Here is a 16,957-nt window from a genome sequence, read left to right as displayed (position 1 = left end):
TAGTTGGGTTGGTATTTTCTCGTTATTCATTTAATTTTAAATCTATGAAAAGTATATCGATTTTATATAATAAGTAAAAATCGGGGGTGGGCAATTAATTTTCCACGAAGCCACATGAAAACAAATAATATATTGTGGAGGACCGGAACAAAAGCCTGAATTCAATTCTGCACAAAATGATCTGTATATCGTTATGAAAATCACCCAATAGCATTATTCTGTTAAGCTGGTAAAACACATGTTAAAGTGTGGTAGCCGATGTCACAATACTCAACGCTCCTCCAAAAGTGCAACAAACAGTCTGTGAATCAATGCACGTGAGCTGTTAAAGTGTGCTATTTTAGTAACAACATCAATACCATGGTTCATTTTTAGCACTGATTTGCACTGCAAATTTTGGTGTATAACACAATGCATTTTTCGCGGGGGCAGAAGTTTTTGAGGGCGTAAGTCACCTAGTGACAACGATCCAATCATGCGTAGTTACTTGTGGGCACATACGTGAGTAAAAAAAACTTACAAATAAAAGCATTGCAGCTTTATATATATAATATGGATGAGGCGAAGTTAGAAAATATGTGTAACATGTAATTTCTAATTAACACTAGACAGTCTACATGTTGCCTGGGATCGTACATTATCCCTGGTCTGCTTCAGTTGCAGAGGTAAAATGTAAATGTAGTGGTTTGATATTGACATCGCTGACCGGACAGAATCGTCACATGTGCCGGATACGACCCGTGGGCCACACAATGCTGGTGTAATCTCTGTGTAACTGAGCTGCGCCCTCACGTATGGATCAAATGTTGTCTAGACTCTGGATACATATTTGTTCGGTAACTGCGCAATTATACGAGCACGTTTTTGCAAGATGCTAGTTATACTCTCGAAGAAAGATATATTCTCTTTAACTTTGTGGCAATCCACAACATGTAGGTAAAACCCGCATTGATATTTGCTATCGACTAAAATTTTTACAAGAGCAAATTACGTACCGGAATCCTGTTCTACAGTTTTTGTTCTTTTTTAATTAAAAACGACTTTTGGGCGTCACCCTATAACATTAGGTATAATCACATCCATCTTGAATGTTGACACATGTCTCTGACATTTCGTGGAACGATGCGCTGTTTGGTTGTAAATCTAGAATTTACGGTTTGGAAAATTTGCAGAAATCATATTTACTAATAATTTATCATCTTGTTCAGTCGAGATTAGGTCTGAGAAATGTGCAAAATCATTTTTTTGTCAAATATGAAGGCGATTAAATTTCCCATCTCATTTGCTTATTTGAGATTTAGGTTGAGTCTTCTGATTAAACCAAATCCAAATAAACCAAAACCCTGCATACAAAAGGCAAGCGTGTTTTTGTACAAAACACGGAATATGCTAAAATGATGACTAATAAAAAAAAACATTGCAACTGTCAAGTTATTTTTGACTTGATAAATACGTTTGCATTTGGGTATTCATATGGCAGGTGAAAATGCCGGGTTCGGAAGATAACATTCAAATGGCGAATGGATTCAAAAATCAACCCAGCACCTAATTATACTCTGTAAAAATAAAAGTATTATTGAACTCGTCGAGTCAGACAGAACAAATGAACTTTTTTTATCACCTGCTTGGTGATAAACTGCGCGACATCGTAACGCCCTTGACAACCAGATACTTTATCATTGGCGCCAGGGTTTTGTTCTTGACTAGTTTGTTGTGGACAAATTCATCAAATTTATCAAAACCATTTCCGCCCTTGTGGTAATTTTATCATGTGAAAAAACTCACAATAAGTATTAGTCATGAAATTAAATAGTCCCTGATATTTGTTAAGATCGTAACTACGTTGTTTTGCTATTTTTGTCAATATTGGAAAACTGGTCGATTGTGTAAAAAGGCTATAAAAAGACACGACTTTATGTGCATGACAGCATTGTGTACCAAAAGCAAACTGGTACCAGGTAAAAATTACAATTCGCACATTTCATACTGTTTCAACGAAAATCTCTTTGTTGTATCGGTTCGATATATGACAGCAGAAGTTTTGGTCGGAATTTGAAGGGACAGGAGTGAAATTTAAAAAATACAGTAGAGTCAGAATCGCCTATTTAATATCTATACTCTTGAATTAAAATAAAAAAATATATAAACAACGCGAAACTTGATGTAAAAATAATACAAATTAATATGGAAACTGGTAATTTTTGTTATATATAAATATAGTTCAGTATTAAATAACCTTGGTCAATTGTGATTTTCATCCATAAAAAATGAAGACAACAGCAAGCATTTTGATGGTATTGCTCTTCGTCGTCGGTAAGTCTTATAAAACAATATTTTTTAAATTTTATTGATTAGAGAATCTTCACGTATAATTTACCTTCACATATTTTTACAGGTTCGCTGGGCAACGAAGCGGTAAGATGTTACAGTTTATAAACATATGAATATTCAAAATTATTCAGACCAAACAATCAATTGGTGATGAAATACTCCGCCAAATCAATTTTTTATTTTAAACTTCGTATAGCAAAGGGGCTGTGAGTTTCTAAAAAAAAATTATTTAAACGTATTAATATTACTGCAATTTTGAATTAATCAATATGAGACTCCATTAGAACAAAAATTCCTATAAAATAATGTATACCAAAAAATAGGAATAAGGCAGTCATAATACTATTTTTATTCTTTAAATCACCAATACTACTGCTTGAGCTTTAGAATATAAGATACAACCTTTATACTTTCTACCTTCATTAAATTAAATCGCATATGCACCTATATCAAATATATCAACTAATAGGGTTATCGTACTTGAACAAATAAAAAATATGTGCGAAGATTATATTTCGTTATATTCATGATGTGTATATCTGATTTAAATCTACAGAGCTGTCCAGCCGAACCGAATGGTGCTTGCACTATGATGTATGACCCCGTCTGTGGCAACTACAAGGGAAGCTATCAAACATTTGGCAACTTATGCGTTTACTGCAACGCTATATATGATGCTGGCTTGCTGTAAGTAATATCTAGAGCTGGGCATTTTTAAATACCTTATGATTTCCAAATTTAATCGAAAATATTATTTTCAAATCGAATCTCGAATACTTGGATGATAAGACACATAAATTACTAAAAAAAAAAAATTGTCAATCAGTCCACTGGGTTGTCACATACAATAAGACACATGTTTCATCAATAACTCATTTGAAAGAAAAAAGTCACATGTCAGAATTGCATTTCAAAAATATGGCTTCAATAAAAAAAATAAGGTTTTCACTTTTTTCACCTTTGGCGGATTAAAAAAACAAGATAACAGTTATTTGAATTTTTCGTCTGAACTGATTCAAATAAATCACCATTCGATTTGGTTCGAATATTCGATTTGAAATTACCACCCTAAAAAATATGGCCAAGTTGATCAGGTTCACCCAATCATTTTTGAACGTAATATACATTTCCCACTTTTCTGAGTAAATATGGATCGTCCTTCTCATAATAATTTCATCTTCAAAATAGTGCTCGAAGTTTTCAAGATGTCAATTAGTAATAATAATACTTTTAATATTACTTTGTTACATTCGTGGTGCAAAAAACTAGTTGGAACAAAATTTGAAGCTTAATATGCTATCGACATGGCAACGACTAAAAACGTTCAAAGCAAAAATACTTAAAAGATTTGTGTTTATATTGTGTTAACATTATTCCGTGAAAATATAAATTACTTTGTGTTTGAATATTTTTCCATAAATATTACGAGTATGTTGGTTGTTTGAGTCTTTTGTTTTCAAAATAAGTATTTGGTTAAGTATACTAACACCTTCCGTGTATCGAAAACGACCATTTTATACATAGTTTTAACTCGCGATATAAAATTGTGGGCACACAACGCATCTATACAATGAAGAATGTAATGAGTGAGATTAAACAAGAGAGCTATGCTCAAATATATGGGCACGTAGAGTCACATAATTTTGATGACGTCATAGCGAAAAAAAAGTAATAGCCTTCTGGAGAAAATTTTTATCTTTAACCACTGAAAATTTCAAAGCAATTGGTCCAGTATTCGAAGATAAAAGCGATTTCTTTAAAACCTGTTGACGGAGACAAATAATAACAATAACAACAAAATTTTGAAAAGATCGTTATGTCCACTACGTGTCCAATGACATTTTCTAAGCTAAACATTGTGATTCTTTACTTTTGCCATGAAGAGAATCAGAGGATTTCAGATCGGGACAATGCATAATGACTGGATGTCCATTCGAACCGAAAGGCTGTAACCGAATGTACGACCCAGTTTGCGGTCTCCTCAATGGATCTTACCATACATTCAACAACCTGTGCGTGTACTGTCAAGCTTTGGGGCAATCGCACACCTTGTAAGTATTATTTTATAGTATCGGTAACATATCACATCAGATTTGCTAAACAATTCTATTTTGTTTTGAATGATTTTGTATATGAAATTGTATTGGTTATAGATGCAAGAATTGGGTATTTAAGATCTGGATAAGAGATAGCAGTTGTAATAAAATACAAAACAAAATTGTGACGTCATAGTACAAAACTGAACCACACTAATACTTCTTTTGAGATGCACGGTCCCGCGGTGGTTGAAAGACTCCATATATACTTAAATACGCGCAAAAATTTATTTAAATATATCATTTTTTTTAGTTTTGCAAGAAAATTGATTTACTAAAATACAAAACCACTTGAGTTTACTTTTTGTTACGATTAGTGCCTCTCAGTTTACAGTATGTATATGTAATAAATGGAATGTCACACTAGAATCCAGATGCGTACAATTACCCATCTAACATTTTTAACGATTTTTTATGCAGGGCTCAATACCACTACACAGAAGGAAAATGCAACATGTAATTCTTTCATTTATTATGTTGTTTGCTATAAATTTATTTGTAATTACATAAAATTATCTTTAATCATACACAGTGCGGACCCAAATTGGAAGCCATGGCAACGGACTTTGCCTGCGGTTTTTGTTATATGATTTATTGAGCGAGCGTAAAATTTGCTCATGGCATTGTAGAAAGCTATCTAATATTAGCATTGATAAAATTGTTAAAAAAATAGTTTAAAATATAGGATATATATTCATAAACACAGACATCTATAATTGGAGCTCCAGAATTATGTGCACCAAGATGGCGCACAATCTGAACATAGTATGTGACAGGTTAGGGTTCAAGTTGTGCGCCATCTTGGTGCACATACTTCGGGAGCGCCCTCTAATTACCGTATGATTTTTAACAGGTAGAATTGATAATTCCCTTTAGTGGTCTGAAAATTAATGTTCTGAAATGAATATTCAACATTCTTATGTACTGTTTTTTGTTTGTGAAAATGCATAGTTGATTTGATGTCCTAATCTCAGTGAAATTCGACATATGTTTCGATTGTAATCATTGTGAACTAAAAAAAATAATAATAACTGAATTCTTCGTTTTTTTACCCTTTTTCAATAATTGTTTTATTTCTCCTGCAGGATCCAGAGACTCATCAAAAACGGCGAACTTGAAGGAAAGTGATATTTCTTCTGTAATTCGCTGCAATTGTCAATATGGGACAATGCCCGATTATGCTGTTTTAATAATTCTGTATTAACCTAGTTGTTATTTGTTTCCTATCATGATTTCATCATTGTCTTAATAATTAGTGAGAAATTAATAACAAAATAAAAATACTAGCCAACTTTTGTCCCTGTGGTTATCGGGGTATAGGTTATGGAGATTGGATAAGATTTAGCCCCTCAGCGGGGAACAAAGGCTTGTAACAGACGAATTACTTCTAATTTGGCCTTACCTATTTATAGTAACGATTTTGTTCCGGACAATTTGGAACTGTATTTGTCTAGAAACGAATTGCCTAGTCACGAATTATAATTTGTTGAATAGTCAATTTTCGACACTTTTATTCTAGCTATTAAATGTTTTGAAACATTCAATGTGCACCACGTTCATTTGCACTCACAGGTACAAAAGTATGCAGGTATAAATATCTTGTAGTTTGCAGACGCGGATGTAGGCTACGTGGTGCAACGATAATATAAACTGTGTGGATAATTGTGAAGAAAATCTGCGATTTCGTCCGATATTACTTGTTGAATGTTTATGAAATATAATAACAAGAATATCGGTCAGAGACCGAGGACTTATCGATCAAAAGTTAGGGGATCCGCCAAAACAGCGCTCTTACTCCATAGTGACACCTTGTGTCCCATCACTAATTAATTGATAACTCGCTAGTTATACGACATAATTCGCCCAAAATCAATAGGCTTCTGGTCCGAGATATGATGAATGCACATGAAAAATCTGGAGCAGTGAGATATCGCGTGCATCTAACAGACAGACAGACAGACAAATACCTATCAACATACTTAACGATTAAAATCGATAACTAATGACAGTTTGACAAAAGGATCATGAAAAAAATATTTGGAAGTGCATATTTGAGCCACTATTCTCCCATGTTTAAAAATACAAAATTAAGATTCGAAATTTGTTCTGGCGCCTTATAAATTCTGATTTGCAAAGTGAACGAAATGGAAAAATTGAAGTTCATCAGCCTTTCTAAAAGTAAATTTTCAATTTTTAGATGCGAGCTCATGTTTAATATTTCAACTAAATCATAAAACAGCATTAAAATTCATGAAAAAAAATCTTGCCTTTATTTTGATATACGACAGACAGATACAGACAGAAAGACTATAGTAGTACATGCAATTACAACAAAATTGAAATGCTGTTATCTGATGGCTTCATTTGTAATATGTGGTAAATGGAGTAAAAACGCCTACATTTGCTGACATGCTTGTCGAGAACACAAGCATTGATATCATGACATAAAATATGATAACATATATAAGCAATAATGCATAGTAGAGTAATAAAACCCATTTCGTCATTCTTTTTAAACCCGAGCAAAAAATATTTACGAAAAGAAAATCAATTTTCTTCGTTTTAAAACTAATTGAAACAATTAGTCACAAACAAGCAGGGTTAGAGCAAACCCCAGTGGTAGGCCGATGAAATCTTTAAATTTCGGTAAAGTTTGATTTAATAGAATCAGTCTTTTCTTCATATTTACATTTCCGTAGAGAGGAATAGAATTAAGACGGATTACGCGTTTGGACTCTCATGAGTTAAAAAATTAGGTTATATATGTGAATCGCTGAAAAATTGTACGTTCCAAATACATGAACACGGATGGTTGAAGAACCAGAAGCGTTTCGTGAAGCACCGTGCACTCAACAATGTGTGCAGGCTATCGAGCCAAAATCCAAACGAAATGTATTGCACCGGAATCCCGTTACAGTTACATTAGGTTGGATAAAAACTGAGTTCTGTTGAACCTGATATAAGTCTGCAAACTGGGAATATAGTCGTTGGAACCAAATCTGGAAAGCTAGCGCCGATGATGAATCAGTTTTTTAATGAGGAAAAAAATTAATTTTTTTTCTAGTTTGTCAAATGTACAATGAAAAAAAATGTTTTATCAGTGAAATATAGTAGTTATTTTACTGCCCAAATATTTTATAAGCGAAACAACGTTTACCGATTTCAGTAATTTATGTTAAATTGCCATAAAACTACATTGACCTACAAAAATATGTTTTATTACTAAGTCAACAGATTTACTTCTAGTTTCACGGTAAATATTATTCGAGTTATGTTGAAGTGAACGTAGCCACAAACATGTTGTCTGTTTTCTCTCTGATGTAACGACCTTCACATCCTTGTGTAAGCAAACTTTTCAAAAACAAGTCTACAAAACGTATTTTTAACCAGTGTTTTACAACATTACTGCACACACTGTCAGCTATTTCTTTACATCGAAAACATCCTTTAGCTTACATATTTCATCAACAAGAAATGTAAATTTTCTAGAAATTTGGTATTCAATGTTGAGCAACTAAAATAACAAAATACCAATGAGTATGCGCCATGTACGATATTTATTTGTACTGTCAAGGGCCTCAAGTATCTCTAATGTTACCCTGAATGCAAAACAAGGTTTACTAGCGTCTTAAATTTGTAAACTTTAAAGATTTTATTCAAATGAAACTTTAGGAGAAAACTTTCCCCGTTATTCAATTTCTTTATATTTCCTTTCTTTTAACAATCTTTTTGCTTTATAAAAAATAAAAATCCGATTTTTATTGGGTTAACTGCTCAAATGTATTTGTCCATCGTCTGCATGAAGAGTTATTATTATTATTGCTATTAACCTTCAACCATTTCAGCATAAAAACACATTGTAAAATTTTTACAAAGTTTGCTTGAAGCAAATAGCGAAATAGCATAAATGTTGTAATGAAAAATTCATGTCTTATTGTATTCTACGGTAAATGCATGAATCTCATTCACTTTTAGGCGTAAAATTTTGTCTAAAGTCTTTAAAACAGTTTTTACCGATTGTTTTAATGCGATGTGTCAACGTTCGATCTCAAAGCATTTATAATAATAGTTCATCTCATGTTGTAGATGGTTTAGATAATATGAAACATCAGTGAATTCACTGTATTTTGTTAAAGATTTACAGTAAGTTGCAACATGTGTTTCGATTAGATTTACACTAAATGTTATTTCAAAGAACTTCTTGTTCGAAATCTTTCACAAAACGCGCGATCAAGTACGCTTTTAATCAGTATGAGTGCAAATCAGTGACTAGGGGAGTGGTTTTAAGCCGAGATTCTGCCGGTGCAGTCCACCAGAGGTTCCGCAAGTTACATTTTAAGTCCGAGAGTCAATATTGTTTAAATTTATTTAAATATCTATTAGGTTTAGATTTAGAAAATTACTATAATAGTGAATTGTTTTAAAAAAACGTTGAAAATATGAAGACAACAATTTGTCTTATTTTTATCTGCGTGCTAGTCACAAGTAAGTAACATGTTAAATGAAGTGAAATTTTACAATGACGGATTTTATTTACGGACTAACGTTAATTTCTTACCTTAGAAGTCCAAAACACCGACGATTCGGAAATGAAAAGTAAAGATTTTTATTTGTGGATAGCGAAAATAGGGGGTTTAATGATATTTGAAATTTTAATTGTTACTTATAACACTGTTTCCCAACTTATGGGTTGCGATCAAAAACTGGGTTGACTGCAAATTTTCTTGGGTTGCTTAATTTTTCAATAAAAACCTAAAATCACTAATGTTATTTTCTAGTGAATTTTATTGTTTATTTTATATTTGTTATCAAAGTGTTGCTCAATAGTAATTGTAAAAATTTGTAAAAGTAAAGCCACGGCAGGGTTTTGAAAAAACTTCGCTGCAAACAAGTGCATTTTTTCACCTTGAGGTAATTTCTGGGGAAATAAATGTAAAAATAATTGTTTTATTCAGTTATTCAATTTTGCGGGCATAAAAGTACTACATGTCATTGAGTATTTCATAATATCCTTGAATCGCAAGATTTCGCAAAATTTAGTTTTCAGAAAATTCCGGTCGTCTGCAAAAAATGTTGGGACCACTGACATATAATATATATTAATCCTATTTGTGTTATTATGAACTAACCGCATAAAACTAATTCGTATTATAGATGTTAAGAATAGTGGTAATGAATCTTAACAAATTTTCAATCAATTAAAGTATTTTTATTCGATTACAGGTACTTTTGCTGACTTTGATCACAAAATTCTGGTAAGATAATATATTTCATGCACCTTTTAGAGATAATGTTTATCTATTTGTCGTGAAATGTTATAACTTTTGAAATTTAAATTTCATTGGTATATATATATATATATATATATATATATAGTATTATTTATAATACAAGATGGTAACACTCATTCCGCCCAAAAAAATGCATTTGCTCGACTAACGAATTAAAAATAAAGGCTTAAGCATGAAAAATACGTGGGCTCATGGGCTAAGACAGTCGACAATTTTGATTGTTTTTACAGTAGAGTAAACTGGTAATATGGCTGGTACTAAAATGTGTTGTATTTATGATCGGAGAAGTTTTGTTTTGTCCTGCTGTTCTTCTCGTTGAATATATCTTTCTCTGTTTTATTCTTAACAAAACTGAAATACTTATGTTTTGCTGAAGCATGCAGATAGACTCATACATCACTTACTACTTGCTTACTGAAATAAACTGAACTGAACTGAAAAAATTGAAATACTTATGTTTTGCTGAAGCATGCAGATTGACTTATACATCACTTACTACTTGCTTACTAACTACTTAACTAAATTCTTTTGAAGGATTGCTCGGAATTACCGACGGGACGACGGTGTACAAGAGAATCTGATCTTGTGTGTGGTCTTCTACCAAATTCAGAGGGATTCAAAACGATATCTAACCGCTGTGTATACTGTCGCCGCCTTGACGAGTAAGATTTTTTGTATTTGTGTTATGAAAAAAAAACATTGCATATAGGACAATGACAACCTTCTGTCTTTAGAATGACAATGTTGATTTATTTTATTAGTAAAAGTAAAACCAGGAATTAAAAATAAAGAAGGATTTTTCAGCAATTTAGTATATTTAATAGAAACGCACCAATTTTCTCAATAAGGGCGAGTTATGGCGACGGCTAGTGGTACTGCATCCACAGGCTTGTTATTGAAAATAGGACATTCTAGTGATATTTACTAAAAAAGTAGGCAAAATAATCCCAAATTCATCTTTCTTGTATGTGAATCAATTGTACAAATGGACCCCAATGATGTCAATCTAGACAAATGCCAATTAATATACAGATTTTTCGATCTTAAAATAAATCAAATCGAATATCTGAAATTGCTAATTTCTACAAACCTAGTTGCATGAAGCTTAGTGGTTTGTTTTTTATTGTTTTTTGTAGTTTTGTTTATTGTAGTCTTTTTGGCGCTCCTGAGGTATGTGTACCAAGATGGCGTACAACCGGAACCCTAACCTGGTATACATACTAAGTTCAGGCTGTGCGCCATCATGGTGCACATACTCCGGGAGCTCCGTTTTTTTTTTTTGTATTGAATTATTATATGATATTAAATAGTTCTGATATTTTTAGATTGAAGGCTGAAAATGATGACTTTAGCGGGTTCACTCCCAGATTTTCCTATGGGGAATGCAAAAAATAATTGGGGCGAATCTCGCCGAGAAAACAACCGGGTGTCGTCAAATGATAATTAATTAATTCAATTTGATATTTCTGAAGATAGATTATTATTGATAATTTTAATAAATAAAAGAAATCCAAACTGCGTTGCGTTTTTCGCATGCTAAAATGAGTGAAATCAGGAAAACATAGCATAGGTCACCTGCCATAAAATTCTAGATCGTCAGCTGGAGGAGAAAAGGAAGCAGTATAGTTGATCTGTTTTTATGTTAAACTTTTTTGTTTGCTAAATATACCATTAAACATCCGTAAAAATTGGACATTTCTGTAATTTATAAAAAAATCTTTGCGTTCATTTTGTGTAATGTCCTGGACTACTGCTGGTAGCAAGTGAATTAAGAACAAACTCTTATTGGACTAGGAATGGACCTATGGACCGCTTTGTTGAATTGTCGGTAGAATTCTTCTTCGTTATGTCGTTATTGTGAAAAAAAAATCGATTTTCTTCATCTGTTCGACCAATTGCTTTGAAATTTCTAATGGTTGAAGAGTGGTGTTCTCGCTGGAAAGCTATTACATTTTTTTTCAAAAATGTTTGTGAGTTCTATTCCCTTTTTCACTTCGAAGTTTTGTGTGGTGACGTCATCCGTATCAAAATTACTTGTAATTTGTCCTGGAATTTTTTGATGGTGTATCGGTACGTTAGACAAGGTAAGGTACTGCAAAAGATTTGATATATACTACAGTTAGGGCTCGAATCATTTGGTATTTCAATTTACGATGAGGATAGAACGCATGAGTATCAACGTCGAAGGACCTGGAAAAGTCTTTGTACGGGTTCTGGTGGATTACCGCAGCTGTCCCGCAGTTCCAGTTCCGTTCAAAATATAATTTTGGGGAAAGTTATGGATAAATATTCGTTTTGGTCTTCGTGTCCATATATTTGAGCATTGCTCTTTTTGTTGTTGTTATGTGACGACTTGACTCCATCAGTCACATACATCAAGCATGGAAATGCACTGGTACAGAGACTGGTGCACTGGCACCACAACACAATATCACTGGAATTGCTGAGAACGATTAAATAGAACATACGCTAATGCAGAACTGATCATGAAAGACCATAGATACCATAGAAGACCATACTAAACAGTATTCTTTTAGTGTTTTGAAAAATAGGTCTACTTAATATGGCGAATATGGGATCCCAACCAGCATGTGAACAGCCTCTGAGCTCCATATAGATAGTATAGTTCAATGTGGTTCAAGGTTGCGAGATTGGAATGCCCGCTAAAATTTTGAAGAGACCTTGCGGGCCACAGTCGGGAAACCCAAAAATGATCGAGTTCACTGTTCTAATCAGCTTATTGTTTGTTGCATGGGTGGCGTTTTCTTATATTAAATAAGGTTAAGCACAAACAAAATAACAAAACAATTTATTGTTACTTGCTCTTGGTTACTCTTTCAATGCCAGCATTAATTTCAGTAACAGATATCACAGAAAGCTTACCAGACACTGTGGTTTAATACACCATGATACGTTTCCACCCAGTCAACATTAAACTCTCTGTTTTCCTCTGCCACATATTTCATGATGAGTTGTTATATTTGACTACTTTAATAACTTGCAGCGTGAGCAGGCCTAGTGCTATCGTCAAAGAACAACAAATTTGGTCCAAGTTGGGATTTCGGGATCTAACTAAAAAAAGATGGATCCGCAGTTCGCTTGCCAGGGTTTGGATCACCCTGGAATAGTTTGAATTTTGTGGCAGCTACCATTATAATTTGGCAATTATTTTAGGCATGTACTTGCAATTTATATCGCTGATCATGACAAATCTGCAATGGTGAATGGTCTTTTGTTCGATTTAACATTTCGATTATATCAGTCTTTCTGTATAGTATATTTTACACCCCGTAAGTTGTCCATTACCTTGTAGAGAAAGCGTTCCATTAGTACAAATTTAGTGGGCATTTATGAAATCCTTATTTGCGAATAGATTGTATGCAATTGATTGTATTAAGTTGAGTTCCCCATATCTTACTGTATATATATACAGAATATGTTTATGGCTTAGCGTTTGAAAACCATGAACTGACTTGAAATGAATCATCAACAAAAAGATTTCAATTCTTCCAAATCCATCGTTTTCTTGTATATATATTTGTTTGTTTGGGGTCAAGTCATAAATATACTAAAAATATTTGTAAATCCCATACTAATTAGGCGTTATCAAAATTTGATTGCATTGGAAACGTGATCAACGTCACAACAAGCTGGGAATATGCCATGTGTGTTTGTTTAATATTCATAAAATAAATAATCTACATTTGACAGGATAAGAACAAAACGAATTATATTTGATCAATAATGAACAATTGTTAATGTATATTATTCGTAATTTTAATGAATTTCAATATCGATTTATAGTCTCAAAGTGGTCAAGCAAGTAAAAATCAGAATTTGTAATGACTTGAGTCAGTTTCTGAGTACAGCTTTGCGATTCATTGATTAGTTGCTATTTCTGGGCATGACTAGGAGGTAACGTAAAAATAGCTCTCTTGTAATAGCAGAAGGGGGTATTCATAGCAAGAAGGATAGGAAAATACAGGCTGACATAAAATAGAGAAACCAGGTCATTTTAAACATATTCCAGAGAAATTATAACTTTTGGGTGCAATCATACATAAACAGAAGTTCAAGTGTTAATTGAATTTTCCGCATTTTCGTAGAAGTAGTTACGAAATTTCTATATTCTGTTTTGAGGGTCACATTGTAGTTTGAAATATATATACTAGTTTTAGCGTTAACGTTCACCATAAGTCTATATGTGGTTGATAGTTTAATAGTAAGAAATGACATCGATCTACGAAAGAAAATAGGCAGCAGGAAAACTGAACGGATAATCTAAATAGTTGCTTACACACAAGCTTTCCCATAGCTTTTGTATCACAACTTTGAGCACAGTAGGCCTACAACATAAGAAAGTAACTGAAGAAATCAAATCTGAAAAAGTCGCTTGCTGTCCTAACATTTGCAAAGGAGAGAACAAAAAAATAACTCCAATGATGTTGGTGTTTTCACTGGTTTTCTACATATTATGCTTATATTCACAGCATTAAACAAATAAATACATAGATAACAAATAATGAAGTACGTCTTATGCATTATTTTACTTACCGTATTTCTGACGGTTTCATGTAAGTATACTTCAAGTTTATGTTAAGTATATATAACGAATGCTGGTAATTACTCCAAGAAGCAAAAAACACTTCAGTTCAATTTAAAAATAGTCTGGCCAATACGGTTTTAAACTTTAAAATTTTCTAAAAATGTGTTAAATGACATTAGGGTTTAATATGATTACCAAATACAAAAGTAGTATGACTTATTTTGTTTTAAAAAATTTTACTTGAGATTTCGTCGTAATATGATATATATTCAATTATATGAGTTTTTATTTTTTTAGGTTCGTCAGAACGCTTTGTGAGTATTTTATCTAGAACGATAATATGTTTTAGAACCTTTAGCATAGCCCAATGATCATATATAAAATATAAAGCACTCAAATAGTTTAGGAAAAGCTAATTTGTGATGAGGTATTATAAAATTTGTTTCATCGTGTTGTTTCATTATATATTTAGTAAAATTTATTTATCGATGTTTATAACTCATAACCTTGCTCTGGACAAACTTTAATGAACATGCATAATCATCATCTGCATTTTAAGCTTAAGTTTCAAATAGTTAGCCATTTAACTAACTCATGACAACAAATATAAACAACCATATGATTTTAATATTTTAGTCTTGTTCTGGCAAAACTAGAGGATGCACTCGTGAATTGATGCCAGTTTGCGTCAGAACGAAAGATGGAAATCTTAAAACATTCAATAACAAATGCATGTACTGCGATGAAAAAGGAATGTAGGTTTTTCAACCGTGCTTTTTTTTTATAACTGATTGATAACGAGCATTATAGCAACTGCACTTCAAATCATTTTCAGTAGTTTTATTATTTTCTGAATGTACAATTCAATACTTATGCAATTTGGGATGGAATATGTGACAAGATAATCTGATCCAGTTAAAAAACATGAACAGTCATAGTAAATTACTTCGGAGTTCTTTTAATCTAACCAAGAACATTGCGGAAGGGTCTTCACGGCCACCTCTGACCTTTTAATTAAATAATCTCTCGCCATATCGATTGTACCAACAAATGGAAGTTGCCCGACCCCAGATATTTTCTTTTTACATTGTATCATTCCAATTATTATGCTCGATTTGAAAATGATGATTGCGTGCACCAATTGAAATCTGTCTGAGTGTATATATTGTTTGAGCGGCTCTCAAATTTAACTGTTACATCACTTTGACACCTTGCTCATTAGCCAATTTTATGGAGATAGAACAGGAAGTCGGTGCTTGGGGAAACAACTGTTGCATCTCTGTTACTCTTTCTCTCTTATACTTACTTGTAAGTTGTCCATCATTTCGTCGTCAAAAAGGAATCTCTATTTTCTTGACTGAAATGTGTCCAACATTCCGTTATGTATTTTTAATATGTATTTAAATTATTTTCTTATATTTTTCTAGAACCGAGGTTGTTTTTACTCCGGGGAAATGCAAATAACTCAGATCTAAATGAGGAGGAACGATGAAAGCACGAAGATTACAATTGATTCATTCTGAATATATGAAATAATACTTTGGATTTTTATATTAATCAAATTAATTAGCAACGTTCGAATCAAATAAATTCAACAAAAATACAAAACTTTTTCATATACCTTCTTGCTTTATAGAAATATGGCAGCGAATGGCGTATAACCATTGAAAGAACTTGGCAGCAGGAAAACTATGGCAGTGCTTTGAGGTTTTCCATGTGAATCTTTAATAAAAGAGTCCATCCAATAAAAAAAAAAGAAACGGTCTTCGAAAGTAGTTGTGAGCATGGCTGGGATGTTTACTAATTAAATTTACATGCCTTACGAACACATTGAATAGTATTAGTTGATGGTAATGTGAGTCAGCAACTTGTGCCACTAGGGTATCAACGATGCAATAGGTTGCAATTCCATTGACGCGTTCAAAAAAACTGTTATTAAGCATTCACAGATAGCATTCATAGATTGCGATAGGCGCCACGGAACGATTGAAGTTTCATCAAACGTCTGATTCTCGCAAAATGTTCTTTTTTTTCGAGAGATAATTTGGGTGGACGATTCTAAAAGTTTTTCGATCAATTCGAGAGTCTTGTGAAACATTTCATTTCTCCAACCCAGAATGAGGAGACTGAATTTTAAAATAAATGTACTCCAAAGTCCTTTCCATATTTGTTGGCTTTCTTTGATGATTATAATGATGTTGTTGCAGTAGAGTAGATAGTGAGATAGCGTCTCAGATACAGAACACGGTTTACAATAGGCCTATCCGTCGCAGTGGCATCCTATTTTGTGTAATTGAGTATTCAGGTCACAATGATTGGTTTGAAGGTGGAATAAAAGAACTTGATATTTACGTGATAAATTATCGCTTTCGGGTGACATTTTGGTACGATTGATAGAGTACATAAATATATAATTTGCTTGGATAACGATACCATGATTGATTGGATGATAATGTTATCACATAGTGTAGTCGTTATAACGAGGTCATGAAATCATTATAAATGCGAGCAAGTAGATTTTCAGACATTATGAAGCTACATGTTGAAAACTCGGAAAATTGTTTTAATAAATATATTCATAAATTTAATTTTCGTTATTATGTAAGTTTTTTGTTTTACGATTTCTTGGTGTAGGTGGTACCGCAATGCTGGTTCCCTAACCTTGCATTTAACAAACAAATATTTAGGCCCAT

The 16,957-nt window shown here is 32.8% G+C and overlaps 1 protein-coding gene and 2 long non-coding RNA genes across 3 annotated transcripts; all 3 read left to right on the top strand.

The window, feature by feature from the left end:
• The first annotated feature begins 2,214 nt into the window (after nucleotides 1-2,214).
• LOC120344703 (uncharacterized) lies at nucleotides 2,215-5,718 on the top strand. The gene is made up of 6 exons (XM_039414013.2): nucleotides 2,215-2,313; nucleotides 2,396-2,415; nucleotides 2,888-3,018; nucleotides 4,215-4,382; nucleotides 4,848-4,883; nucleotides 5,513-5,718. Exons 1-6 carry the CDS (start codon nucleotides 2,268-2,270, stop codon nucleotides 5,553-5,555), a joined length of 444 nt encoding a protein of 147 aa, XP_039269947.2. The 5' UTR covers nucleotides 2,215-2,267; the 3' UTR covers nucleotides 5,556-5,718.
• Nucleotides 5,719-8,808: 3,090 nt separating this feature from the next.
• On the top strand, nucleotides 8,809-11,233 carry LOC144422976 (uncharacterized). Its single transcript, XR_013475507.1, has 4 exons — nucleotides 8,809-8,912; nucleotides 9,651-9,682; nucleotides 10,253-10,380; nucleotides 11,044-11,233. It is a non-coding gene; the product is annotated as an uncharacterized LOC144422976 (long non-coding RNA).
• Nucleotides 11,234-14,206: 2,973 nt separating this feature from the next.
• LOC120343935 (uncharacterized) lies at nucleotides 14,207-15,815 on the top strand. Its single transcript, XR_013475376.1, has 4 exons — nucleotides 14,207-14,292; nucleotides 14,562-14,578; nucleotides 14,901-15,019; nucleotides 15,692-15,815. It is a non-coding gene; the product is annotated as an uncharacterized LOC120343935 (long non-coding RNA).
• Nucleotides 15,816-16,957: the final 1,142 nt, after the last annotated feature.

Source organism: Styela clava, chromosome 5 (assembly GCF_964204865.1).
Source record: "Styela clava chromosome 5, kaStyClav1.hap1.2, whole genome shotgun sequence".
NCBI lineage: Eukaryota > Metazoa > Chordata > Ascidiacea > Stolidobranchia > Styelidae > Styela > Styela clava.
This window is presented reverse-complemented; position numbering and strand designations above follow the sequence as displayed.